This window comes from Cetorhinus maximus, chromosome 15, assembly GCF_964194155.1.
Source record: "Cetorhinus maximus chromosome 15, sCetMax3.hap1.1, whole genome shotgun sequence".
Lineage (NCBI taxonomy): Eukaryota > Metazoa > Chordata > Chondrichthyes > Lamniformes > Cetorhinidae > Cetorhinus > Cetorhinus maximus.
The window spans coordinates 85,340,288-85,366,835 of NC_135893.1; the positions used below are offsets into that span (position 1 = coordinate 85,340,288).

Genomic DNA, 26,548 nt, shown 5'->3' on the forward strand with positions numbered 1-26,548 from the left:
GGTGTTTATTGTGGGTGGGCCGGTAAATGGCGGCGCCTCTTCCCTCTTTCTCCCGTCGGGCTCGGGCTCGGCCTTCCGCGGCTCTGCCTGCTACCCGCTGGGCCGCCGTGTGCTGAACCGGACCCTGGAGGAGTCGGGGCGGAGGAAGCCGGACAGATGCCGGGGTTGGTGGCCTTTGGGAGGCGCTGGGCCCTGGGCAGCGATGACCTGGTGTTCCCGGGGGCCTTCGAGCTGATGCTGCGTGTTTTGTGGTGAGTAGAGTCCGGGGCCCCGGGTCCCCGGTCCGGCGGCTCCTTCAGGCGGGTGGGGGGGGGGGAAAGCAGCCCCGGCAATGTCTCGCTCGGAGGTTGAAGGCCATTTCTCATAATGCATTGTGTGATCGTAGTCTCATAGTCTTGAGGAATTCAATGTATCACCATGGACTTTGCTGGCAGATCGTCCCTTTCAGTTTGTGTTGTTATGTGGGCAACATTTATTGCCCATTCTGGGACTGCTAAGGGAGGATAATAGGTTACGTTGATGGACCAGCCTTTGTGGCGATTTGAACTCTCGACCTCCGTGTTGTTAGTCAAGTGACCTGATTGTCCTGTTTCACAGCTAACTAATTGAAGGCCATCATAACTAATAATGCAGAGCACCCTCGCCTTTGAATCAGAGGGTTGTGGGTTCATGTCCCACTCCCGGAAACCAAGAACTGTGATTGTACTCGAAAGAGTTGCAATCTGTGACTGTTGATAACTCGAAAGAGTATAACTAATAATGCATCCAGAGAAACAACAGCAACTTGGACTTATATAACACCTGAATGGTAAAGTGCCCCAGGGTGTTTCACGGGAATGTTATAATGCAAAATTTGCTGCTGAGTCACATAAGATATTTGAACAGATGACCAAAAGCTTGGTCAAAGAGGTAGGTTTTAAGGGGTATTTTAAATGAGGAAGAGGTAAAGCAGTGTAGAGGTTTAGGGAGGGAATTCCACTCCTTAGGGCTGCCAGAGGTGTGTCAATGGAAGCCAGAAGTAAGTGGGTATCCTAAACTACAATTTAGCAATTTCTAATTCAAAAACTCAGCTCTTCATTTCAGAGGTTGCAAGCCTCTATGATCAGCAAAATTGTAATATTTATGGATGCTTATGCTAAAATTCCGTTAAAAATTGGAAACAAGACTTGCGACCAATGTCTTTTTATAAATAATCTTGCCTTTTTCAGAAGGATCTTGGTATAATTGGGTGGCTAGCTTTCCATACCATGTTCCCTTTTTTTTTGCATGAGTTGCATGCATGATTAGCTCATAACTTCCACAACTCATTCAGAGAAGTGACTTACCATCTGGATTTTGCAACATGCAAGCCAGATCTGAAATGCCCTAAAGCTTTTGTGTGTTGACAGCATAGAGAGAAGGACTGGATTATCTGTCCCCTATTTATGGATCCCTGTATCTCGATGTCTTCTTACAGGCTGACAGTGTTGTGAGTGAGTTGAATGTGATTGGCAATAATAAAACGAGTTAATAAAATGACATTTCCTACACCTGAACTTGTATTCAAAGCACACCCTGCATTTCAGAGAACGTGTCTTTTCAATGATATGTTAAAAGATCTCGTGGCACCATTTTGAAGAAGAAGAGGTGGTCTCCCTGGTGTCCTGGTCAATACTTATCCCTTAGACAATGTCACTATAAACCAATTATCACATTTCTATTTGTGGGATCTTGCTTTGTGCAAATTTGCTGCTAAGTTCCCCACATTGCAACATTGACCACGCTTTCCAAAAAAAGTACTTCATCAGGTTTACAGTGCTTTGGGATGACCTAAGGGCATGAAATTTTCAACATCAATGCAGGTCTTTATTTTATATTAAAGGCGATAACTGAGATCCCTGTCTTATTAGATGGTACATAGATCCTGCTTTCATAGAAGAGACGTATCAGGGAATGCGAGAAGTGCCTTTGGGTGTTGAGCCTCCAACAACAGCACTGACATCATATAAAAACAGTTATAATTTGCAAAGCAATAGTGCTTCCACAAAGTCTGAAGATGGGTCAACAAGCAACAATCCAAAGAGGGCGAGAGTAAAGTTTGACACTGAAGATGAACATTAAGGAAAGAACACAAAGCAAAAAAAAAACTCCCAGCAGGAAAAACAAAGATGGGAATCCAAGATAAGGACAGCTTATAAGAAATTGAGGGAAGGAAACTTGAACTTGGAGACGGTGCAGAACAAGGGGGAAGTAATAAGAATTTCAAGATTAAACTGATTTGACCGAAGTGGCTATAGTACAATTACTATAGGAAGTGAGCTGTTTTTGAGCATAAAAACTTTGTAGTGATTTCTGATGATTTATTTTTATTCAGTCCACCCGATAAGTAACTTCTGTGAAAGAATGTCCATGTTGAATTATATGCACTTGATTTTGTATCTTTATTTCCTTGAAATCATCACTTTGTTCCCACCTTGTTGCAATGGGCAGGTTTAAAGCAGACTTAATGACAATGACTAAGAATGTGCCTATTATACAGACATGTTGGAAAGCTGGCTAACCCTATATCCCTCTTTGTTTTGCAGGTGGATTGGAATCCTGGTTTTGTACTTGACTCATAGAGACCAGTTTGATTGTAAAGGAGGGGGGTTTCTCCCAAGCTATCTCATGGTCTTGATTGTTCTTTTGGCTGTGATTATCTTAGCCCTTTCTGTAATCGTTGGTGTCAGTATGCAAGGTGAATATTATTCCTTTTCACAAAATAATTGTGCATTTACTGGTTGTTGCATGAGGCTAAAACTGTAAGATATGAGTTATGTTGTATGCAATAACTTTTGGGTGATGAATTTGTGGAATAAGCTATCATGGAAGGAAATGAAAGGAATGTATAAATGAGTTCAAGGAAATTAGGTCAGGTTCTGCACAGAGGTTTAAGTGACCAGCTGAGAACACAGGAGGTTTGATCAAAAATAAGTGACCTTATCCGCTCCCAAAAATGTTTGCAAGAAATGAGGAGGCAGATTTCCTCCTATGTTTGTGCCTTGGTTGATCAGCAGGGCACCACATTGTCCTGTGTTACTCCACTGTTGATGACATGGTGAGCAAAGGCCCTCCCTGGTATAGTATTAAGAAACATAGACCAAAAGTCTGTGTTGAGTTCGCAGATCTTAACCATGGAGCAACAGAGGCTCTGAAGCATCCCTGCTCTGTGCACCTTGCTGCCACTCCCCCGCCCCAAAATTTTTTCCCTCCTTTTGGTGACTGTACCTTCACTGTTGAGGCCATACCCTCAGGAATCTCCTCTCTCAACTTCTCCACTCCCCCTTTTGAGACCTCCTCAAAACCCACCCACCTCTGACCACCCTTCTGGCTGCTGTTGTATGTCTCACATTACAACAATGACTACACTTCAAAAGTACTTCATTGGCTATGAAGCGCTTTGGGGTGTCTAGAGATTGTGAAAAGTATTTTCTAAATGTAAGTCTTTCTTTATCCTACTTGTATTACGTTCCTGGCCTTGACATCCTTTTTTTAAATATTACATTTTAGGGTGTCTTTAATGTTAAAGACACTATGTAAATGAGGATGGCCGTTATTGGATTGGAGGAGAGTGAAATCTAGCCAGATTTCTTGCTCCTGTTTGCTATGCAGTGGGAGGAAGTTTTCCCAGTGGGCAAGTGTGTGTGGTGGGGTGATTTTTCCATAGTTAATTGAGGAGTTTCAACTTCTTGTTAGCTCTGCATCTGAGTCAGAAGGTTTAGTGTTCAAACTAGGCTGACACTTCCCAATGCAGTATTGAGGGAGTGCTGCACAGTCAGATGTCATCTTTTGGATGAGCCATTACACTAAAGCCCCACCTCCCCTCTTGGGTGGATGTAAAAGATATAAATTAGATGTCTCTATGCTCAGCGAGGAAATTCAAGCTCCAGAATCCTAGACGCAGCTAATCATAACGATACCACTACCAACTTTATCGTCCCATAGGTGCACGACCCCCAGAATGAAAGAAATACAGAAAATTACTGCACTCGTTTCACTCTTGATTTCTCTTTGTTCGCAGGAACTATCACCAATCCAGGCCCAAGACGATGTATCCCAACTCTGATCTATATCCGTACCACTCTTTATTTACCTGAACTGGCCTGGGCTGTCTTGGGTGCTGTCTGGGTCAATGACAAAAGCCAGGGCTGTGCTCCCTCCGTAGTTTACACAATTACTATAGCTGTCATTGCTAGGTAAGAAAGTATTTACAACCTATTAATTGTAACATTTAGCAAATGCTTCAGCCTTGGTTTAACAATTCATCTGAAAGACTACACTGGGAGCATCAGCCTAGATTATGTATTCAAGCCTCTGGATTGAGACTTCAACCCGTGATCTTTTGACACAGGCAAGAGTGATACCCCCTGAGCTATGGCTGAGTGCCAGAAATGTATAGTTTAAGGAATGAGTTTGGAATCTATATAATTTTTTTTAACAAAGATCAAGTTTGAGGGTTTCACACTAATCCTGGAAAAATATCCTTTTCACAGCTGGGTTTTCTTATTCTTCACGATGGTTGCCGTCTTCATTTTCTTCGACCCACTGGGCAGACGCAAACGATCAAGCTTTGAAACAAGTGGGGTGCATAACCTGGAGAGCAGTGACGCAATCCAGGCCACATCTGTGGCAGCGCGGGTATGGGAGCGCAGATTGAAGCTGTTGTGTTGCTGTATTATGAAGGATGCAGATAACCGGGCTGCCTTTACAAACATCGGGGAAGTCTTTAGTGCCTTTTTTATGGTAAGTTTTTTTTTTTAAATCTCATTTTTTAATGCAAAGCTTGTCAAACCTGTACGGTTTAATGCTGCAGACCATTTCACTTAAGCTTGATATTGGGGGGGGGATGGAAAAAAAGTTTAAAAGCCACGGGTGTTCTGGCAAATTGAAGTAATTCATTTGCTAAATACTCAGGTTTGCTGACCACTGCAGTTTATTGATAGCTTTTGATTTTTTTATTAATTAAACTATGCAGAATAACTTGTATTCATCTTCTATTGTTTCTTTTGGACCAGCAAACATTTTTGTCAATTTTTAAAAGCTTCCTGAAACATTTTCTATCAACTGATGGAACTTTAGATTTGCACTGTCAACTTTGTACCTGTAGACGTGTGGTAGAGTTGACCATAATCCCTATTAATGACATTTCAAGAGGGAATTGGACTGTTTTCTGAATGGGTTAGAGATCATATTATACAGAAGCCTTTATGGACCACACTTGGTCCTTGTGATCCCTTGGACTGGTTTTGATCGCCTGAGAGGGTCAGAGAGGAAGATCTGAGACTTTTTTCCCCCTTGTTGACCCTTTTCTTGGCCTCTCCAAGGAGATTACAAGACTATGGGGAGAGTGGTGGTGGGAGGTGGGGCAGCAAGTATTAGTGATGATGCTTTGTGGCGTACGTATGGACATTCAAACATAGGAATTAGGAGCAGGAGTAGACCACTCAGCCCTTTAAACCTGCTCCGCTATTCAATGAGATCACTGATCTGATTATAACCTCAACTCCACATTTCTGCCTATCCCCGATAACCTTTCACCTCCTTGCTTATCAAGAATCTATCTACCTCGGCCTTAAAATATTCAAAGACTCTGCTTCTACTGCCTTTTGATGAAGAGAGTTCCAAAGACACTTGACCCATGGAGAGAAGAAAAATTCTCCTCATCTCGGTCTCAGATGGATGACCACTTATTTTTAACAGTGGCCCCTAGTACTAGATTTCACCTGCAAGAGGAGACATCCTCACCACATTGACCCTGTCAAGGCCCCTAAGGAAAAGGCAGGAAAGTGGAGTTGAGGATTATTGGATCAGCCATGATCTCATTGAATGGTGGAGCGGACTCGATGGGCCGAACGGCCTACTTTTGCTCCTATGCCTTTTGGTCTTTTGTGTTTCAATCAAGACGCCTCTTGTCCTTTTAAACTCCAGCAGATACAAGCCTAGCCTGTCCAACCTTACCTCATAAGACAATCTGCCCAATGCAGATAATAGTTTAGTAAACCTTCTCTGAACTGCTTCCAATGCATTTACATCTTTCCTTAAATAAGGAGACCAATACTGTACACAGTGCTCCAGATGTGGTCTCACCAATGCCCTGAATAACTGAAGCAAAGCATGGGACAGACTTAACGCACCAGCTGGTGTTTTCCTGTCTTTCAACTTTGTATGCCCGTATGAATATTCATGTGGGCCTTACCCAACTAACTCAAAATTCCTGGTGCTGTGTGAGTTGCCCACGTCAAACCCATTTTTTTTTTTTAAATTGTATTTTCTGGGCATGAGTAACACTAGCAGAGCCTAATTTGATAGCAAGCTGTCCTGAGATGGTGTCAGTAGGATAGCAGTTCTAGACTTGTGAGGCAACATTCAGCAGGAGCTATGAGTCATCCATGTAGAATGGCCTAGAACTTTGTGGGAAAACCATCTCCAGGTCATTCTTGATGAGGGCATGCTGACAGAAGTGCTGAGGACAGGTGGTTTTAGCTGGTTTGTGACCTGGAGGATGGAGAGGAACTGGAAGGATTTGGTGTGTTAAAGACCTACTAATACACCAGGTCATTAGAGCTGTTTTTTTAAAAATCCAACATTTGTTTGCCTTGTTTGTTTATTGCTTCCTTGTTTTTATTTTGACATTTAATTTTAATGTTTCATTTCAATTGGGGAGATGCACGAAGGTATTCTGATAAGTGCTCACTTGAAGTTTTAGATCTTCGGGAAAAATATTTCTATTCATATTTTTCTCCTGTTTTTTTTCCCCTCTATGGGCAGGACACAGACCTGGTGCCTGGCGATATTGCTGCAGGACTGACTCTCCTGCACCAGGAGCAGGATAAGAGGGAGCAGAGCAAGGATCTGGAGGAGGTGGCTTGTTCTGCCCCCCAACCACAATCTGTTGTAGGTTCACATTTGAGAATTTTAAATCTCATTAAACTGACAGTGACTTTTCATTTCCCAATAAGGAAACTCAAACTTATTTATCTTTTTTTTTTCCCCACAAATGCTGCAATGGAATTATCAGACACATAAAAAATGTGACTTTTTTTTCCCTTATGTTTAATACATGAGATTACTGATTTCTGCAGTGTCGGAGTGGAAGGAGAAATGGTTCTCTGGATCTCACAAAGGGTTAATCCTGATCACCAGCAGTAGAATAGAACCATATTCACAACACAGAAACAGACCTTTCAGCCAACTGCCCATGTTGCTGTTTATGCTCTACACAAGCCTCCTCCCATTCCTCCAAACCCCACTCTTATCAGCTTGTCCTTTTGGTGATTTCTCCCTCATCTGCTTATCTAACATTCTCTTAAATGCACCCGTGCTATTCAGCTCAACTATTCCTTGTAGTAATATGCTCCACTCTCTAACCACTCATTGTGAAAGTAATATCCCCTTTAAGATATCTTTGATGGGGTGTTGTCCCGAAGCAACACTTCCTTTGCAATTTTGGGAGGGGACGAAGCTCTTTGCTCACTATAGACCAAGCTTTCAAACTTTCATGCTGGCATAATGCTGACAGTACTGTAAGGCACCAACACTTGGACTATGGTTAGGGCCCAATGTTGACAGTCAGTAATTGTGGACATGTATTGCCAATGTTGCCTGCACTGTTTCAATTGTCAGCCATGTAACACACATTTAACCATCCATGCATTAATTGCCAGAAACACTGGCTTACTGACCATTCTGCCACTTTGGACATGGTCGTCAGCAGTGCCCCCACACAAGAGGTGTCTTTGTCATCATGTCTTTGCCAGGCTGAAAGCACCAGTGTAGAAGTAGCTGCAAGAGTCATTGTGCAGAAGCCAGGTTGCTCGTAAACCGCACTCATTAGATACACTGTTGGGTCATTCCCTGTGAGTTTGCTGATCAGCATTACCCAGGACAGAAGCAACTGTTGTGAACTTGTTCCCAAATCCACCACAGCCTCACAGAATTGACCTGAGAGACTAATTTCTGTTCTGTATGTCTTTTTAAGTTGTTTGTGTGTCTTAGCATTATCTATTGTTTTTCCAGGCTGAAGAACTGGATATAGAATTGGAGAATTCTGCTCACTACATGCAGTTTGCTGTTGCAGCCTATGGATGGCCACTGTACATCTTCAGTCACCCACTAAGTGGTATATGCAGGCTGAGCCATAACTGTACGTGGTAAGTCCTGTTTGTTGACAGTACCCCTAACCCCTTTAGTATGGTCATGAGGATGTCGCATGCATCTTGTGTTAAGTATGACTATGATGATGGCAGTAAGTCCAACATGGATGTTATCCCATAGGTTTTCAGACTGGGTACCCCTAGGTTATTACACTTCTGCATTTGTAGATTATTGAATGCATTATTTCCAGTGCTTTCTGCTGATTAAAATTGTTTTCTGCAATAAAAGGACTATTTTTCTTTGGGTGACTGACGTTTTTATACAATCATAGAATGGTTACAGCACTGAAGGAGGCCTTTTGACCTATTGTGTCATGCCAGCCCTCTGCAAGAGCAACTCGGCCAGCCCTACACTTCCAGCTTTTCCTCATAGCCCTGCAAATCTTTTCTCTTCAGATATTTATCCAATTCCCTTTTGAAAGCCATGATTGAATCTGCTTCCACCGCACTCTAAGGCAGTGCATTCCAGATTCTGACCACTCACTAAAAATTGTTTTCCTCATGTCGCCCTTAGGTCCTTTCGTCAATTGCTTTATATCGGTGTCCTCTGGTTCTCGATCCTTCCACCAAATGGGAACAGTTTCTCTCTATCTACTGTGTCCAGACCCCTCATGATTTTGAATGCTTCTATCAAATTTCCCCTCAACTTTCTCCCCTCTAAGGAGAACAACCCCAGTTTCGCCAATCTATCCTTGAAACTGAAATCCCTTATCCCTGGAACCTTCTTGTAAATATTTTCTGCATCCTCCAATTCCTTCACATCCTTCTTAAAGTGTGATGCCCAGAATTGGACGCAATACTCCTGTTGAGGCTGAATCCATTTTCTTAAATAAAGATTCACCATAACTTCTGTGCTTTTGTATTCTATACATCTATTTATGAAGCCCAGGACCCCGTATACCTTACTAACTGCTTTCTCATTCTGCCCTGCCACCTTCAGCATTTTGTGCACCTATAACCCAGGTCCCTCTGCTTCTGCACCCTCTTAGAATTGTAACCTTTAATTCAATAGTCTTTCATGTGGTAGTGTGGGGGCCAATTACAGACCAAAAGTGAGATGTGTAGACAGAGGGCATGGCTGAGGTATGACATGAGAACTTTGCATCTGCCTTCATGACTGAAGAGAATGTTGCCTAAGGCTACCTGAGTGCAAGTCTTTTTTTCAAAACTTCCCCTAGTACCATATGTATCATGAAATACCCATCACTGAATTGTGAATTCAGCCCTGCAGAGGAATCCAGTTAGACCTGATAAGACTGAAACTGTTGAAAAATACTGGATATCAAAAAGCCTAATTGCAAACACTGTAATGTGTGTGTACTGGTGACATCATGGTGGGGAATTAAGGGAAATGGTGTAAGCCAAAATCATATCAGTTGCTAAATTACAAACTCACCCCTCAAGTTTGCAGGACCAAAGAACTTACACACAGGTCACAGCTCCATGTTGAATTCAGTTGTAATTTCAACTTAAAACAAGTTGCTCCTTCTGCTGTGCAATGGCCACTGGACAGAGACTTGGTGCATTAGTCAGATATGGTCACTACCGATGAACATTAGCAACAGAAGGAGGCCAATTAGCCCCTTGAATCTGTTCCGCCTTTCATGATGATTGACCTGTACCTACCTGTCCTTGCCCTATTTCACTAATACCTTTGCTTAACAAAAATCTATCAATATCAGTTTTGAGGTTTTCAGTCAACACCCTCTCTCCCAATTCCACTCAACCTCAACAACTTTTGATGGGGTAAGGACAGAGCGGGAACTGAGAGTTCCAGGTTTCCTTCCCATTTTGTGTGAAGAGTTGTGTCACTATCCATTATCTGGTTGGCAACCCCAAATCCTTTAAAGCTTGTGAAATGAGACCTGCTAGCTTAATGTCAAAATTATTTCTCTCTCCAGTTGCAGAAGCCAATTTCCTGAGCAAGACATGATTGGCGGGGATCACTTGGGCTGCCATTTCAACTCCATTTTGCAAACTACAGGGCTGCAGTACCGTGACTTCATCCATGTCAGTTTCCATAACAAGGTAACAACTGACATGAGTGGGTTAGAAAACGCATCTTGATTCATAGCTCAGCTTGACTCAAAAGAACTGAGGGAGCGCCGCCCTGTCGGAGGGGCAGCGCTGAGGGAGCGCCGCCCTGTCGGAGGGGCAGCGCTGAGGGAGCGCCGCCCTGTCGGAGGGGCCGCGCTGAGGGAGCGCCGCCCTATCGGAGGGGCAGCGCTGAGGGAGCGCCGCCCTGTCGGAGGGGCCACGCTGAGGGAGCGCCGCCCTGTCGGAGGGGCAGCGCTGAGGGAGCGCCGCCCTGTCGGAGGGGCAGCGCTGAGGGAGTGCCGCCCTGTCGGAGGGGCCGTGCTGAGGGAGTGCCGCCCTGTCGGAGGGGCAGCGCTGAGGGAGCGCCGCTCTGTCGGAGGGGCAGCGCTGAGGGAGCGCCGCCCTGTCGGAGGGGCCGCGCTGAGGGAGCGCCGCCCTGTCGGAGGGGCAGCGCTGAGGGAGCGCCGCCCTGTCGGAGGGGCCGTGCTGAGGGAGTGCCGCCCTGTCGGAGGCGTTGTCATTCGGATGAGACTGAGGGCTCCATCCACCTATTTCAGTTGATATTAAATGTCCAATTTTTATTTTGTTAGAAGAGCAAAGGATTTTTCCAGTGTCTTCTGTTGAAAAGCTGATTTATCTGGGAATTTATTTCATTGCTATTTGTGGGAGCTTGCTGTGTACAAATTGGCCATGTTTCCTATGCTGTATTGGTTGACTACACTACCAAAGTAACCTGTTGAATGTAAAACTCAGTGGGACCTTCAGAGGACACGATGGGCACTGCAAAAATGCTAATTTGTTCATCCGTCCTTCGTTGTGGTTTATAAATATCTTTTATTTCTTTGTGAGACCAATCTACTACAAAACAATATTGCCGCTGAGAAACTATTACATTGAATGTTTTTCAAAGGCAGCAGTGTATGCAATTGGCAAATTATCTGTGGGATACTAAGGAAATATTTAACATTTGATTGCCCAACTATCTGATATGTCTTTATTTCAAAAGCGTAAATGTTGAAATATGTAACAGTTTTGTTGCATGTGAAAGAGTGAGATGTCTGTCCACAATGCTGTCAGTCATCCTGTGAGAGAGGTGGGTTGGCGTATTCATTGCCAGTTTTTTCTGTTCTCCATCTTGTAGGGTTATTTAAATCTCTGATTAATCATGTGTTCTGCATATGTTCAGTGTGAAAAACACGGCTCAGTAATTGTGAGCTATTTTCAGAAGCTAATTCTGAAAGATTGTGGGCTGTATTAATTTGCCTTATTTTCTCCCCACTTGGTGCAGATTTATGAAATTCCGTTTTATGTGGCACTGGATCACAAAAAAGAGGCTGTGGTGGTGGCCGTGAGAGGAACACTTTCACTTGAGGTTCGTCTTCCCTCAACTTTATAATACACCCAGCAGATGATACAAAACTTGGAAGTATTGTGAACTGTGAGAAAGATAGAGCAGAACTTCGAAAGGCCATAGACAGATGAGTGGAATGGGCAGACAAGTGGATCCATCCCTGCCCCCGAGGCTCCCAGCTCCGGGGTTGGTCTCTCTGGCTCCGTCCCCGCCTCCTGTCTCCGGGATCAGCCGCTCCGGCTCTGTCCCCACTTCCTGTCTCCGGGATCAGCCGCTCCGGCTCCGTCCCCGCCTCCTGCCTCCCGGCTCCAGGGCCAGCTGCTCCGGCTATGGCTCCGTCCCCACCCCTCGGCTCCAGGGTCGGCGGCTCCGGCTCTGTCCCTGCCTCCTGGCTCCGGGATCAGCCGCTCCGGCTCCGTCTCCGGCTCCGTCCCTGCCTCCTGGCTCCGGGGTCAGCCGCTACGGCTCCGCTCCCGGCTCTGTCCCCACCTCCTGCCTCCCGGTTCCGGGGGCTGACCACTGCCTCTTGGCTTTGGGGGTCAGCAGCGGTGGCTCCGTCCCAGCCCCCTGGCTCTGGGGCCGGCCACTCCAGCTCTGTTTCCATCTCCGGGGACTGCTGCTTGGCTCCATCCCCGCCTCTTGCCCCAGCTCCTGGGCCGGCCACTCTGGCCCTGGCTCCGTCCCTGGCTACCAGTTCCAGTGACGCATCTGCCCTTGCACAAACCCAATGCTGCTCATGTGCCATGGTGAGCATCAAGATTGAGTGGCTCGCAGGCCTGTACATGATGAGTTTGCTAGCCTGGCAATTTAAACATTTAATGCCCTGGATCTGTTGGAAAGGATTCTGATAGTACTGGTGTCGTAACTGATTGGTGCCACTGGATGTCTCTGTGCAGCAATGAAACAGGTTGTATGCTGCTGCTCTGTAGCTCCACAGCTGAATGATGCTGGAAATTGAGAACTTGATCACCCCTGCTTCCCCTTTCTAATTTTTAATTCTGACTGCTTTGTTCTCTGTCCTTTTTTTCTCACCACAATGTTTCCTAGTTGAAAGGATGTGGCATGCTTTAAGCTCTATGCAGAATCTCCAACTAAGGATGATCTCACCCGGTTGGGGGAGTGGGGGGGAGGGGGAGAAGCTTCAGATCAGGAATAGTTTTGCTATTTTACTTGATCAGCAATGTAGTCTGTGGCACATCAGGACTTTCTGTCAAAAAAAAACACCGAGCCAAAGGTGAAGACATTAGGCCAGGTGACTGAAAGCTTGATCAAAGTGGTTGGTTTTAAGGAGCGTCTTTGGGAAGGAGGTTTGGAGAGGTGGGAGGTTTAGGGAGGGAATTGCAGAGCTTGGGGCCCAGGCCGCTAAAGACAGGCTGCCAGTGGTGGAGCAGTGGAAATTGGTGAAGTGCAAGAGGCCAGAATTATAGGAGCACAGAGATTTGAAGGCTGAGGGACCGGAGGCAATTGCAAAGGTGGGGAGGGACGAGACCATGGAGAGATTTGAAAACAAGGACGAAAATCTTAAAATTGATTAAAATGCTCGAGAAGTTTAGACGAAACAGTAACTGAAATAATGCCACAAAAGAAAATATTAATCACTTAGGGAAAGAGTTTTGGTCTGTAGTAGGTGCCAAGAAAATAATTCTGTTAACCCTCGCATGCACTCAGGATCAAACCTGGCACTTTCCTGATCTGATTAGCATGCGTCCAAGTTGGGCAATAGACTTACCAACTGAAACATTGGAGGAGCATAAGCAGATTGAAATGTTCTCTCTTATTATTATTGAATGGCGTGACTACCTGGATGGTAGAAGGCGAACTAGATAAACTTTGGTCTTTTTCCTTACAGTAATTCCTGTATCCTATCTGTGTTTTTTTGTATTTTTTAACCTACAGGATGCTTTGACAGATATGAGCGCAGAGCGTGAGACATTATTTGTAGATTCTGTGACAGGAGAATCTTTGGCACACAAGGTAAGTATCCAGCTCTTCTTTCAGACTTGCAAACTAATCAGAATAGCCAAGGTATAGGATCACATGAAAACTGTGCAAGATACACTTTTGTTTCAGCATTTCGGCTGCGACCTTTATGTAGCTGTGAAGCAGTTCCCTTTAAAGTTGTAATGTGGAGCTGGACTCTCGTATCCTTTAGCTCAGACTTCAGATCAGCACCAAAGCTGAAACTAAACTGTAAATGTGTCCTTGCTGACTTGTTAAATATCAGTCTGGAGTTCTAAATCAGAGCTTAGAGTGATAGAATATGCAGCACAGAAGGAAGCCATTCAGGCTACTGTGCCTGAACTGGTTCTCTGAATGAGCTATCAGTTTAGACTCATTTTCCTGTTCTTTCCCCTTATACTTGTATTCCTTTTTTTTAAAAACAATCTCCTCTTGTGTATAAATAGTTTTTAAATGATTCCTATCACTTGCCCAACTTAGGGTAGCTCCACCCCTGGCTCCCAGGCTGCAAAAATAAGTTATCATGATTATTTCTCTTTCTTTTAAAAGAGAACCCCCCAGTGTCCCTGCTGGAGATACTATTTGTCACTGTACGATCCAGCAGGTGGCTTGTTCTTCGTAAATGAGACTAGACTCTTACCAGGCTCTTCCACCCGTGATTGGGACAGCAGAGCCCAGCCTAAGAGTGTGCGCACGTGTGTGTTTGTGTGTGTGTGTGTGTGTGTGTGTGTGTGTGTGTGTGTATGTAGTCATATATACACATACAGCAGTGATCAGGAGCCAGGAACCCTTGCTGGACATGGCACTATTGAACCTTGCGCCCTCTTAACCTGCAGAACCCCTTTCCAGCCGGGCAGCGGAGTACTTATCAATCAAATTATTTGGAAGGGTTAAGAGGAGAGTGATTGCTGTTTTCCACAGAGCCTGAATGTAATGGGGACCCCTTTCCATTCAAGATAAATGAGATGTGTGAGTGGATCAGAAGTGAAAGACTGCACCTTGCCAAGTGTCCAACTGTGAACCTGTGCAGACATTGAGCGGCTGATCCAGCTGTGTTGTAAATTAAATGACCATTAACTAACCCATTAAAACCATTTCTTTCAAGGGGATCCTCCAGGCAGCCAGTTACATTCACAAGAAACTAATCGATGAAGGGATTTTAATCCAAGCTTTCACAATTGTCCCTGTGAGTTTATAACTATTCGTATTTTTGAACATCTGCGCCTGTTTGATATGTTTTGAAAAACTGAAAAAGTTTAATGGGAGCTACATTGGGGAAGCTGCAGTTTACTTTGTGTTTTTTTTATGGTGAGTGAGCTGAGAAAATCAAAGCAAAGACTGTTGGAGTATAATTACTTATCTTTAATGTTAATCAGGGAAATCCAGTACTTCTGTGTTGTGACAAAACCCTTTTGTTAAAAATGTTTCTCCTGGTTCAGTATGCACTGAACTGTTCTGCCTGTCCTCACATATATAATGATGGATTTTAACGGAGTAACTGAGTAGCCTACTGAGGCAACAGCCTAAGCAAACAGGGTAGTATTGGGGTCTGGATGCGAATACTTAATGATATCATGCTTATTACAGAGGTTAAGCACCAACTTTGTAGCTGTTTATATAAAGCTGATTACAGACTTTGCTTTGGATACCAGGTTACTTTGATATTTTAATTGCTTTACAATACTTATCTCCTCTTATTGTGCTGGAATCAGGCAGTAGAGAAGGAGGCCATTTGGCCCAACGTGCCTGTGCCGGCACTTTGAAAGAGGTGTCCAATTAGTCACACTCCCCATGTCCTTTGCCCATAGCCCTGCAAATTTTTTTTTCAATTATTTATCCAAATCCCTTTTTATTGTTGAATCTACTTCCACCGCCTTTTCAGGTGGCACATTCCAGATCATAACTCACTGAGAAAAACAAAAAATGTCACTCCACCAATTCTGTTGCTGTTTCTGTTAGACCTGAGCCTTCTGGTTACCAACCTTTCTGCTAGTGGAAGCAGAATAAATAAGGAGAAACTATCAAAACCACCTCAGGATTTTGAACACCTCTAGTATATCTCTTCTTAACCCCTCTGCTCTGGGAGAACAAGCCCACCTTCTTTAGTATCACATAACTGAAGCTCTTTTATCCCTGGTAGTTGCCCTAGATAATATATCATTAGATTTTTGTTGAGATTTGTTTCTGTAATTGGTTTTACATAAGTCTTTCAACCAGCTCCTATTCCAGAGAGCTTTCTGGAGACTTGTACTCTCTTAAATGAATAATCTTGAATTCTGTATTTTGCTGTACTGAAGGGTTTGTTTATGACGCCTGTCCTGATCATTCTAAAGGTCAGTTTTGAAATCTAAAGGATAAGAATTATCTTCATGTTCACCATCTGACTTCATTCTGGTCATGTGAACAGTGCAAAACAACTAAAGATACAAGCTCAGCAATAGTTTCCCCATATAGTCTAGGCTGTCATGGGTGCAAAGCTGAGCCATACAGACCAGCAAGATCCCAGCACCAGCCCCTGGCCTGTGCTGAGTTACTGGATCTGAGCCATAGTGGCACTGGAATTGACCAAGTCCCAGCTCCTGATTGCGACCCTGCTGGATGCACGATGGTTACATCAGAGTTGAGCTCCGCAGATCTCCACAAATGAAAATTGTCCACTTTAGCAAGGCGGCCGGGGGCAATTGGAGCATTGGGAACTGTATGGCGAAGAGTTTGGAAATCTTTACAGTCCCACTTTCTCCGTGCAGTTGGCAAGCTAAGCAAGAAAACTGAATGTGTTCTGCCAGTTACCAGCTACGGAACTGCCTGATTTTAGTTGCTTAAAATGATCATGTGCTGTTGGAGTAAGCTTGTTTTCCCCTTTAGGAATATAAATTGGTTGTAACTGGCCACAGCCTAGGGGCGGGAGCAGCCTCGATCCTTGCAGTGTTGCTTCACGAATCCTACCCAGAGCTCCGATGCTATGCATTTTCTCCTCCAGGAGGTCTGCTAAGGTGAGGAGTAGAATGACTGTACACAGCCTTTTTGCTAATGATAAGGTTGTTTTAGGAATGGTCAATTTGAATTGTTTACGCTAAAGGTGGACCTTTCTTCAATTTTTTTAAGTATTCAAATTTTGTGCACTAAAACGATGTTCTCATTTGAGGGGAACGCTTGGTCTATTTGTGGTACTGTAACTGTGTGGTTGCATTCTTTGTCAATGTCCCAGTGTTTTTACTCTTGCAGCACAATTTAAAATTGAATGGCCCCTTGAATTGGCCTGCTTCAGGCGGAAGTGGCTGTGTGCCCATGCCATACTGAGGGATGTTGGATGGTTTGAGAAGGCTGACGCAGAGCTGAGAATTGAGATCTGGATCACTGCTCATAGAGGCACTGGCTGATCCAGTATAAAACAGCAACATGTACTACCACTGATCGGTTGCCAACTCTGGACTTGTTCATTATTGGAGATTTTATCATGTGTCCTCCTAGCTCCAGTTCCAAATGACCACCATTGGCTGCCCAGAATATCCATCTTTGTGGAGCCCTGCCCCACATGTCCACCATTGGTTGTCCAGTATGTTCGTCCTCATGGAACTCCTTTCTTGCACTCCTGCAGTTGGTCACCTGGCATGTCCATCCACATGGACCAAGGCTTCCTCTGCCAATCGAAAAGCAAGCAGACTCCTTTATCCTATTGGATAATTCTTGGTTGTCACCAAACAGCCTTTTTACACGCAATCTCCAACATTTCTATAAGTGTTTCGAAGAATTCGAGGGAGAAACACTCTTTTTGTAATTCCCTTGTGATTTTTCTCCCAGATTTTGCTTGTAGCATTGTCCTGGAGACTAACCTTTAATTCCTGGAGATTCAAGGCAATCCCAGAGAGTTGGTAATCCCTAATTGGAGCAGCAGGTGAACACCACACACCTGAGGAAGCTTTTTACAATAGGGAGCTGCCTTCAAGGTTACTGTTGCTGTAGTGCGGTATAAGAGCTGCTGGCTTCGATCCCTGATCTGTGCTGAGGTGACTGGTCTTGACCCTTGCTTTATCTGCTGTGATTTCTGTCTCCTCCTGCACCTTATGGATGAATAGTCTTCTTATGTCCACTGTCTGGACTTGGGTGTGAAGAGTGCCAACTTAGACCAATCAGCTGACAGCCAAATGTGGGTGTGACTCAATAATGAGACCCCCATAATTCCTGCCAGTTCTATTTGTGTGTCTATAATTGATTTAATTTCTTTCTTATTCCATGTACAGTAGGAAAAACACAATTAATTTGGGAGGAGTTGTCAGTGACCAGTGCTCTTTTAAGATGCAGCATTTTCAAATGGGCCGCACAATTGCTTATCTTCTGCCCCAGTTCCTATAAATGCTGCATTAAGTATGCTCCTCCTCTGTTCCTCTCCTCCAAGAATTAAAGAGTGTTTTGATCATGTTCTTTCACAGTAAAAGGTCCTTTCTCTCTATCGGCAGTTTTGTTGTTTGCTATTTGAGAGTTTGTAAGTTGCCAATTTTATCAGTGTCCCTTAGCAACAGCTAGCATTTGTATGGTGCCTTTTAATGCAGTAAATCAAACATCCCAAGGCCCTTCAGGGGCAGTTGTCCAACAAAGTTTGATACTGAGCCATATGAAATAATAGCTCTGGAAAGCGGTAGGTTTTAGGGAGCATCTTGAAGGAGGAGAGAGATAGAGAGGTTTTGGAAGAAATTCTAGAACTTAGGGTGCCAGTGTGGAGGAATAAATATTGGGCATGTGCAAGAGGCCAGAATCCAAGGAGCATAAATATCTCAGAGGATTATGGGACTGGAGGGGATTACAAAGATAGAGAGGAATGAGGCCATGGAGGGATTTGAAAATAGGGATGAGAATTTTAAAAATAGAAGCTTTGTTGCACTGGGATCCTAGCTTTATTTCAGTTGCTGACTCTTGCTTTAGATCCACCTGTGGTGCTGTGGTCTTTGTTCTCCCGTGCCTTTCTCTCCCAATTTACCATGGCCCAGCATTCAGTCTGGATTTCTCATACTCTGTGGGGTATTTTCAGTTAGATGGTTGCATGACCTGTGGTTTCCTATCACAACATTTTGGAATATGGATATTGCCTTTATCTGTGCACACTGAGCTAGACTTGCTGCAAGGGCTGCATTTTCAGGACACATCCATAAAATAGGAGCATTCCAGGTCAGAGAGGCTGCTCCAGTAGATCTGGCAAGCATTAGACCAAATTTTAAGTCCCTCCTTGTTTGACCACTGTATAAAAATTGTCTGAGAATGCACTCATATATATATATATATATATATATATATATATATATATACAGCAACAATATTATGTTAACACTGTAAAAAGAGATGGCCATTCCATTCCATTGCCCTCAGTTAGTCCATGTTATTGAAAGATGGTATAGTTTGTGACACACGAATGCTTTAAATCTTGATCATGCATTTCCACTTCTGTAGCACTGCACTCGAAGAATCAGTGCTTCCCTTGTACAATCTTGCTCATCTATTAAGCTTATTTTCACTCTTTCCGTTAATTTGGAGTGCCTGAAGCCTATTATTGGGTAATTCTTTTGCTGAGTAAAGTTGATCATTAGACAATTGTCCTGATCATAGCAAAGATGGGTTGCTGTTTTTATACAGCATAAGAATGGCCTAAATGGCCTCCTACCGTGCCATAATTTTTAAAAATTATTTGTTCATGGGATGTGGACATCGCTGACTAAACCAGTCCATCCCTAATTGTCCTTAAGAATGTGATGATGAGCTGCCTTCTTGAACCGCTGATGATTCTGACTGTAAGACTGGCAGGGCAGGGAGATGGAATAAAGCAAGGCAACAATATTTAAGCTGTAAAGGTGCTTTGTGCCTGGTGAGTTACCCCATTTGATGACTTACCATACTCCCTAATGCCCCAGTCTGGATACAGTCGAGTCCCTGCTATCTATACCTGGATGGAGGAAGCTGTCCGCTAATCAGAATGATTTACGAGATTTTTTGTTTGGGTGATGAGGAACAATTCAATAAGAGAGATTATCACCCTCCCTGCATGGCACTTTGGCTGAGAACAGAAGGGGTTAACTCTATGATTCAAATTCTATTGTTTGGTTAGAAAGGAGCTATTTTCTCTATTGCATTATTTAAACCTCTGTTATCACTTGGTCACTGCTGACTTTTCCAGAGCTATAACTGTTTGTAGCTTGCACTGTGCCAGACTTTGTCCTGCCTGCCCATAATGATGCCTGCTTCAGCATGCAGCACATGGAAGAACTGACTGTACAGTTTTTGCTGCTGGTAACTTTTTGCTTCATTGTGCTAGTTTAGTGACTGTACCTTTATTTTCATCCAAAATTGCTTCTTCCTGAAATCAAGCCCCATTTTTAACAAGGGCATCTTCCCCAGATTCCATTGTCTTCAGTCTAACTGTAACTTATATTAGTGTCTCCATTCTAATCAAGAAAACTATTTTCTTTTTTAGTAAGCCTCTGGCTGATTATAGCAAAGGATTTATCATATCTGTTGTTTTGGGCAAGGATCTCATTCCAAGGTGAGTGTACAACACCTGTTAACTGCGAGCCTACTCTTATTCTGACTGGTTGCTAACACTGTATTCTTAATGTTCGTTTTAACCTCCATGTTTCCAGGCTGAGCCTTGGCAATATAGAAGACCTGAAAAGAAGAATATTAAGAATAGTTGCCCACAGCAACCGGCCTAAGGTATCAAAATATTTTGCAGTGCTGTTTGGATGGAAATGCTGATGACCTTTTGGCAAGCATTTTGCCCTCTTGAGAAACACAGTCCTTTTATTTTGGCCTGGGTCCATGAGTATAAGATAGTCAGTAATAAATCCAAGAAAGCATTCAGTAGGACCATTTTTGCTCAGAGTGGTTGGAATAAACAGAGCTGGCGGTGGGGTTCATTTCTAGAGGGCTACAATTGAAAAGCAGAGAAGTTATGTTAAACTTGTATTGAACGATGGTTAGACCACAGTTGATATACTGCACAGTTCTGGTCTCCATATTGAAAGAAGGAGATGACCACTGACAAATGTAAAAGAAATGATTTATAAAGGTGAAACCAGAATTCAGAGGTTGTATCTAGCAGGAAAGATGGAAAGGGGACTGGGACTCTTCTCTAGAAAAGAGAAGGTTGAGGGGTGACCTGATAGAGGTCTTTAAGATTATGAAGGGTTTGATAGGGTAGACATAGAGAATATGTTTCCACTTAGGTAAGGGAGACCAAACCAGCGGCCCCTCAATATGAGATAGTAATATGTAAAATAGGAAATTCAGGAGAAACTTCTTTTCCCAGACAGTGGTGAGAATGTGGAACTCACCACCATAGGGAGTGGTTTAGGCAAATAGCATTGATTCATTTAAGGAGAAGCAAGATAAACATATGAGGGAGAAAGGAATAGAAGAATATGCTGATAGAGGGGTGGGTGGAGGACCAGTTGGGATGCATAGCCTGTTTTTGTGCTGCAAATGCTATGTAATAATTATATTAACTTAATTGATCAGTGCAAGCAACTGTTGAATAATTTGAACACTTGTGTGGTTTGGGGTCTACACATTCACATTCAGTGTGACAAAGTTACTTATAATTTATAACCCTGACTATCTTTTCTTTGATATTGATCATTTCACTTGACAAGGACATGGAGGTGACTCTATAATTAAAGTGCAGACTCCAGTGCGGCCCAGCCCATGACTGGCTGTCAGAGACTGATGAAGCTGAAGTCTTGCTACAGAAGAAAGGGTCATTGAAATGTGCAATCTGTCCCAGACATCCTATGCTCTTCCCCATCATTTGTACAGCAATGCAAGTTATTTAGAAATACCGGAGTTGACGGGGTTAATCATTGACCATAGCATGTATAGCTCAGGAGGAGGTAATTCGGCCCATCATGTCTGTTGGCTCTTGAGCTATCCAAATAGTTGCATTCCCCTTGCTCTTTCCCCATAGTCCTGCAATTTTTTTCTGTATAAGGTGCAAATTTTGGCTGCAGTGGATATGTACTTATAGCGAGGGATGGGGGGGCGCACCTGAATGGGGCTAATGGTGCTGTTTAAAGACATAATGATTCTGAAAATACAAATCCATGCTTCCCCCCTATCTCAAAGTATTGAATTACATAAGAAATAGGAGTTGGAGTAGGCCATTTTTGAAACTGTTGTCTTTAATAAGATCATGGCTAATCTTCTACCTCAACTCCACTTTGCTGCAATATCCCCATATCCCTTAATTCCTTTAGCATCCAAAATACTATCAAGCTTTGTCTTTAATATACTCAATGACTGAGAATCCACAGCTCTTTAGGATAGCGAACTCTAAAGATTTACAACCCTTTGGAGTAAAGAAATTTCTCCACATCTCAGTCCTATATGGCCAACCTCTTATTCTGAGGCTGTGACCCCGGTTTCTAGACTCTTCGGCCAGGGGAACATTTTCTCAGCACAAACTCTGTGATGCCCATAAGAATTCTATGTTTCAATTAGATTACTTCTCATTCTTTGACATTTTCAGACAATCTATAACTACAGGGATTTAACTGAGTATGTATGGATATAATAGCTGATCTAGTAGATCTAATAGTTGTACAGACTGGCCAAGATTTTACGGCTATAAATCTTTTGCCTAATATCCCCTCTTCTCTTGAATGCATGAATTTGTTGAGAGCTGTAATTGCAAGGGTGCTGGTTAAACTCCTGGACTATGCATGCACCTTGCCATTGAATGTTGGCAGTTGAGGACCTTGGGGAAGGGCATCACCATTGAGTTTCATTCCTGCATGCAGAGATTACTCTGTGGTGATCAGACGTAGGGACACCAGCTGATTACCCTCCAATCCCCTCTACAAAAGAGTTGAGATTAGCTACAGCATGTGTACAGGTTCCCCGGCTGGAATCGGGTAGCTCAGTACAGACTGCTTTGAACTGCGACTGCCATAGTCTCTTTGGCTAAGAACCATCATGTGCAGTGCCTTCACCCACTGAGCCATTGAAGCATGCAGTGTATTTTCACATATTCCCCCCATCTCATTTCCAAATTCCAGGGAAAATGCAGGCTTGTGTTTTCCTTGGTGCACTTTCAATGGAAGAATACCCACATGAACTGCAATTGAATCACCTATTAACAGTGCAACTTTAAACTTCCCAATTTAATTTTAAAAATGAAAGTTAGTGCAAAGCAAAATGTACTTGTTTAAAAAAAAAACATTTAGTTGGATACTTGGGACTGGCAAACATGGAACATTAGGTACAGAAGGAGGCCATTCAGACCCTGGGGCGGGGGGTCTATTTCACCATTCAATTAGATCAAGGTTGATCTGCATCTTTACTCCATCTCCTGCCTTTGCTCTGTATCCCTTAATACTCTTACCACAACAAAAAACTATCAGTTTCAGCTTTTAAGTTTTCAGTTGACCCCCAGCTTTTTGGGGGTGGTGGGGAGAGTTCCAGATTTCCACTACCCATTTTGTGAAGAAGGGCTTCCTAACATCGCTTCTGACATGGAACAAAAGCAAATAGATGGAGTTAAGATACAGTTCAGCCACGATATCATTGAATAGTGGTACAGCCCCAAGGGATTGAATGGCCGTCTCCAATGCCTAATATTGCATGTTTGGAAGTCTCAAGAATCCATCACGTTTTTTTAATATATAAATACATTTTGTTGTTGCAGTGTCTTTGGGTTTAGTCATTTTTTTAATTGGATGTTTTAATTTAGCTCTAATTTTAAGGTTATGCCCCTCCTGTTCTGGTTTTCCCACCAGAGGAAATAGTTTCTCCCTTTTTATCCAATCAAAATAATTGAATCACTTTCAACACCTCATTAGATCACTGCTTAATCTTCTATATTTAGGGGAATAAAAGCCTAGTCTATGCAACCTGTTCTCAGCATTTATCCCTTCTAGCTCATCTTGCTGCATTAAATCTTTGGTCACAGGATCTGTATCTCCACCCATCTGTTGTTCTTTCTGTCCAGTATCAGATTCTGCTGCGGGGATGTTGGTATGAGGTATTTGGAGGGGATCCAGACAATTTCCCCAGTGAGCTGGATGACAGGCTACAAGAGCAACTGGCTCAGCCCCTTCTCGCAGAACAGAATCTCTTGGGGCAGAGGTCTGCTTCCTACACCAGCATCCCTGAGGGATCACCTTCGAGTTCGCCTTTTCAAGGTCCTCAACTCTTCCTTCCGGGGAAGATCATTTACATTGTGGAAGAACGCAGCACAGGGAGGTGATTATACCATTCTACTTAAAAGCATTTCAAAGTCACTTTCTGTATAAACAGTAAATTTGGATGAGTTTTTACTCTAAGGTTGTTGTGAACCTTAAGGGACTAGAAGAATAAGCACTCCAGGCGTGTTCAGAGAAAAATGCAAATATATAATGTCTGAACTGAACTGCTGGCAATGTGATTGCATGCACTACAAGTCTTGTAGCTTGTAACAAGGAAATTGGAAACCACCTGTGCTAGTCTATGGCATAGAATGGTATAGAATAGGAGGAGGCCATTTGGCTCATTCAGTCTGCGCTGGCTCTTTGGAAGAGTAATTTAATTAGTCCCATTCACTGGCTCTTTCCTCTAAGTATTTTGAAGGCTACTACTGCGTCTGTGTCCACCACCCTATCAAGAAATTGTATGACTCACTTTGGTACTTATAGAATTATACTGTACTGAAGGAGGCAATTTGGCCCATTGTTCCTGTGCCAGCCCTTTGAAAGAGTTATCCAACTTGACTCACCCCCTGCTCTTTCTCCATGGTCCTGCAAATTAACGTTCATACTTCAGTATAATACTGAGGCTGTGCTGAACTTTTGGAAGTGCCATCTTTCGGATGAGATGTTGAGGTCTTGTCTGCCCCCTCAGGTGGATGTAAAAGATCCCACAGCCAGTATTCAGAAAACAGTTCTTTCCAACATTTATCCTCTACCAACATTATTAAAATAGTTAATCCAGTCATTTTAACACATTGCTGTTTGTAGGAGTTTGCTGTGTGCAACTTGGCTTCTGCATTTCCCTACATAACTGCATGCAGTAAGTACACTTCAAAAAGTACTTAGTGGGCTGAAAAGTGTTTGGGGCACTGTAAGGTTGTAAATGATATAAATGCAATTTTTAAAAATCATTTTAATTTTGCTAGGGGAGGGTCGGTGACCCTGTATTGCACTTAATGGTTGTACAATTATTTCTTTCGAATCTCTCTCTCTCACTCTTTCTCTCCTCCCATCTAGTTTCTGCTTTTCTCAAGCAAAGTACCATGCATTATGGTCTGATGCGTCATCCTTCAGCAACATTCTCATCAGCCCCAGGATGATAACAGATCACATGCCAGATCTTTTATTCAACGTCCTCAAAGACCTGACTCGAGAGACACCTTTCATCCTCTGTCCCACGTCACAGAATGGGGCACACTAGCCATTGGCCCCCAGTGCAAAGCTGGGAACCATTATGTCATATGGAACCTCTTGATGTGATGTCACCCATTGCCTGTTTGACACTGTGCTTCCTGGAAAAGGGCCGTAGACTGAGGATTATAACGGGCCGTGTTTGTAATCAACATGCAGGTGGCTACAATGGTGGGAGTTCGACTGTTTTGAGTTTCTGTGGCTCATAGCTTGCTGTGTGGGGCTATGCTGCTTGTATTTAGACTTCTTTTTCCTCTCCTTGGTCTTCTGTTTCCTTTTTTTTTATTTTTGAAGATATAAACTGACACCTGAAAGGAGAAAGAACAGGTACACTTGAGACAATGTGACTACTCCAATCAATTGATGAGAATCCCTGAAGATTGTAATGTCAATGTGCGGACATGAGGTTCAGGATTTCTCCCAATAAGGATCCATTGGGTTTTCCAGTGTAAATTATTTAATGTGCTTTCCTTTGTCCTATGTCATGGATTGTCATTTATTTGATATTATGTAGAATTGATTGAACTGTGTAATTCTGCAAGAGTAATCTCATATTGTACTAGCAGAGCAGCTAGAAATGCATGTTTCTTGCTCATTCAGCAGCACAGGTTTTGATCAAGGATTGATTGGTACCACAGAGGCCATGCAATTTTAGTGGACATGCGACCTGGGCATCTGATTAGGCAGTAGCATACAAACTCTCTTCAACTTGAGTAAATATACACATGCTACTAAACAGGGGCTGGGGTTGAGCTCTACAGTCCCAGCCCTCCATTCCTGATGAATCAGTCAAACCAGTTTGTAACTCAGATTAGATAATTCTTCACAGTTTTAGCCCATTTGTTAATTTCATCTCACTAATGCAGTTGTGCACATTTTATCCCTTTTTGGGTTTCTCTTTGCAGCTGGACTCACTTCAAGAACAACACTGTCAGACTGCTGTTTTTATTTTTTTTGAGACCTGCATATAAACTAAAACTGAGTCCTGGCCCGTTTGCGAGCTGGGGAGGGTGGTTCAGTTTTGAATATTATTTGACAACATCCCTGTGAAGCACCTTGGAATATTTTATGACATTAAAGGCACCATATAAATGCAAGTTGTTGTTTGAATGCAGATGGTGGGCTTTTTCACACTGGCCTGCTGGACTATCACATTGCAGGAAGATCCTGTTTTTCTTCAGGTATTTTGTTTAAAAAGAGAGATAAAGACCACGTTGAATTTAAACCCTCAGTTTACAAAGTAACCATCTCCCCAAAAAATGTATGACTCCGCCAATAAATATCCCAATGTTGGATGGCTTGTTAGTATTTCAGTTCCTACCTGCAGAGACTAGACTACATTGCCACTCAAGAAGTGTATATTCATCCCAAAGCTTTCCCATGAGAACCTAATCGATGCAGCAACCAGCCCCTTGATCCTGTTCAGCCATTATGGCTGAACTCCATCTTCCCCATCTTTCTGCATTCCCTTATTACCCAAAACCTATTGAGCTAATGGATAAACAGGAACAAGATTCTTGCTGAGAGAAGAGCAGCAGGATGGTGACCATGTATTTGATGATTGTATCTTGGAACAGAGTTATACATTTATGGAGGTCTGAAATATGTCACCCAAATGCTCAATATACTTGCTC

The 26,548-nt window shown here is 43.2% G+C and overlaps 1 protein-coding gene across 2 annotated transcripts; it reads left to right on the plus strand.

Annotated features, from left to right (window-relative positions):
- daglb (diacylglycerol lipase, beta) lies at positions 1-26,207 on the plus strand. 2 transcript variants are annotated; one of them, XM_078558845.1, is made up of 16 exons: positions 110-251; positions 1,890-2,293; positions 2,565-2,716; positions 4,040-4,214; positions 4,512-4,761; positions 6,787-6,912; positions 8,035-8,168; positions 10,073-10,199; positions 11,497-11,580; positions 13,456-13,533; positions 14,624-14,704; positions 16,384-16,511; positions 19,979-20,047; positions 20,145-20,217; positions 23,489-23,742; positions 24,741-26,207. In XM_078558845.1, the coding sequence occupies exons 3-16, from the start codon at positions 2,647-2,649 to the stop codon at positions 24,922-24,924; spliced, it is 1,833 nt and encodes a 610-aa protein (XP_078414971.1). In that variant the 5' UTR covers positions 110-251; positions 1,890-2,293; positions 2,565-2,646; the 3' UTR covers positions 24,925-26,207. The 2 variants fall into 2 exon arrangements, with proteins under 2 accessions (XP_078414970.1, XP_078414971.1); XM_078558844.1 differs by lacking the exon at positions 1,890-2,293 and having other exon boundaries at positions 1-251.
- The last annotated feature ends 341 nt before the right edge of the window (positions 26,208-26,548 follow it).

Bases quoted from the DNA above. Each gene is read 5' to 3' on its own strand.
- daglb (XM_078558844.1), top strand. From the start codon at position 157: ATGCCGGGGTTGGTGGCCTTTGGGAGGCGCTGGGCCCTGGGCAGCGAT. The intron at 4,762-6,786 runs GTAAGTTTTTTT...CTCTATGGGCAG, and splicing joins TCTTTAGTGCCTTTTTTATG to GACACAGACCTGGTGCCTGG. The intron at 6,913-8,034 runs GTAGGTTCACAT...TTGTTTTTCCAG, and splicing joins CCCCCCAACCACAATCTGTT to GCTGAAGAACTGGATATAGA.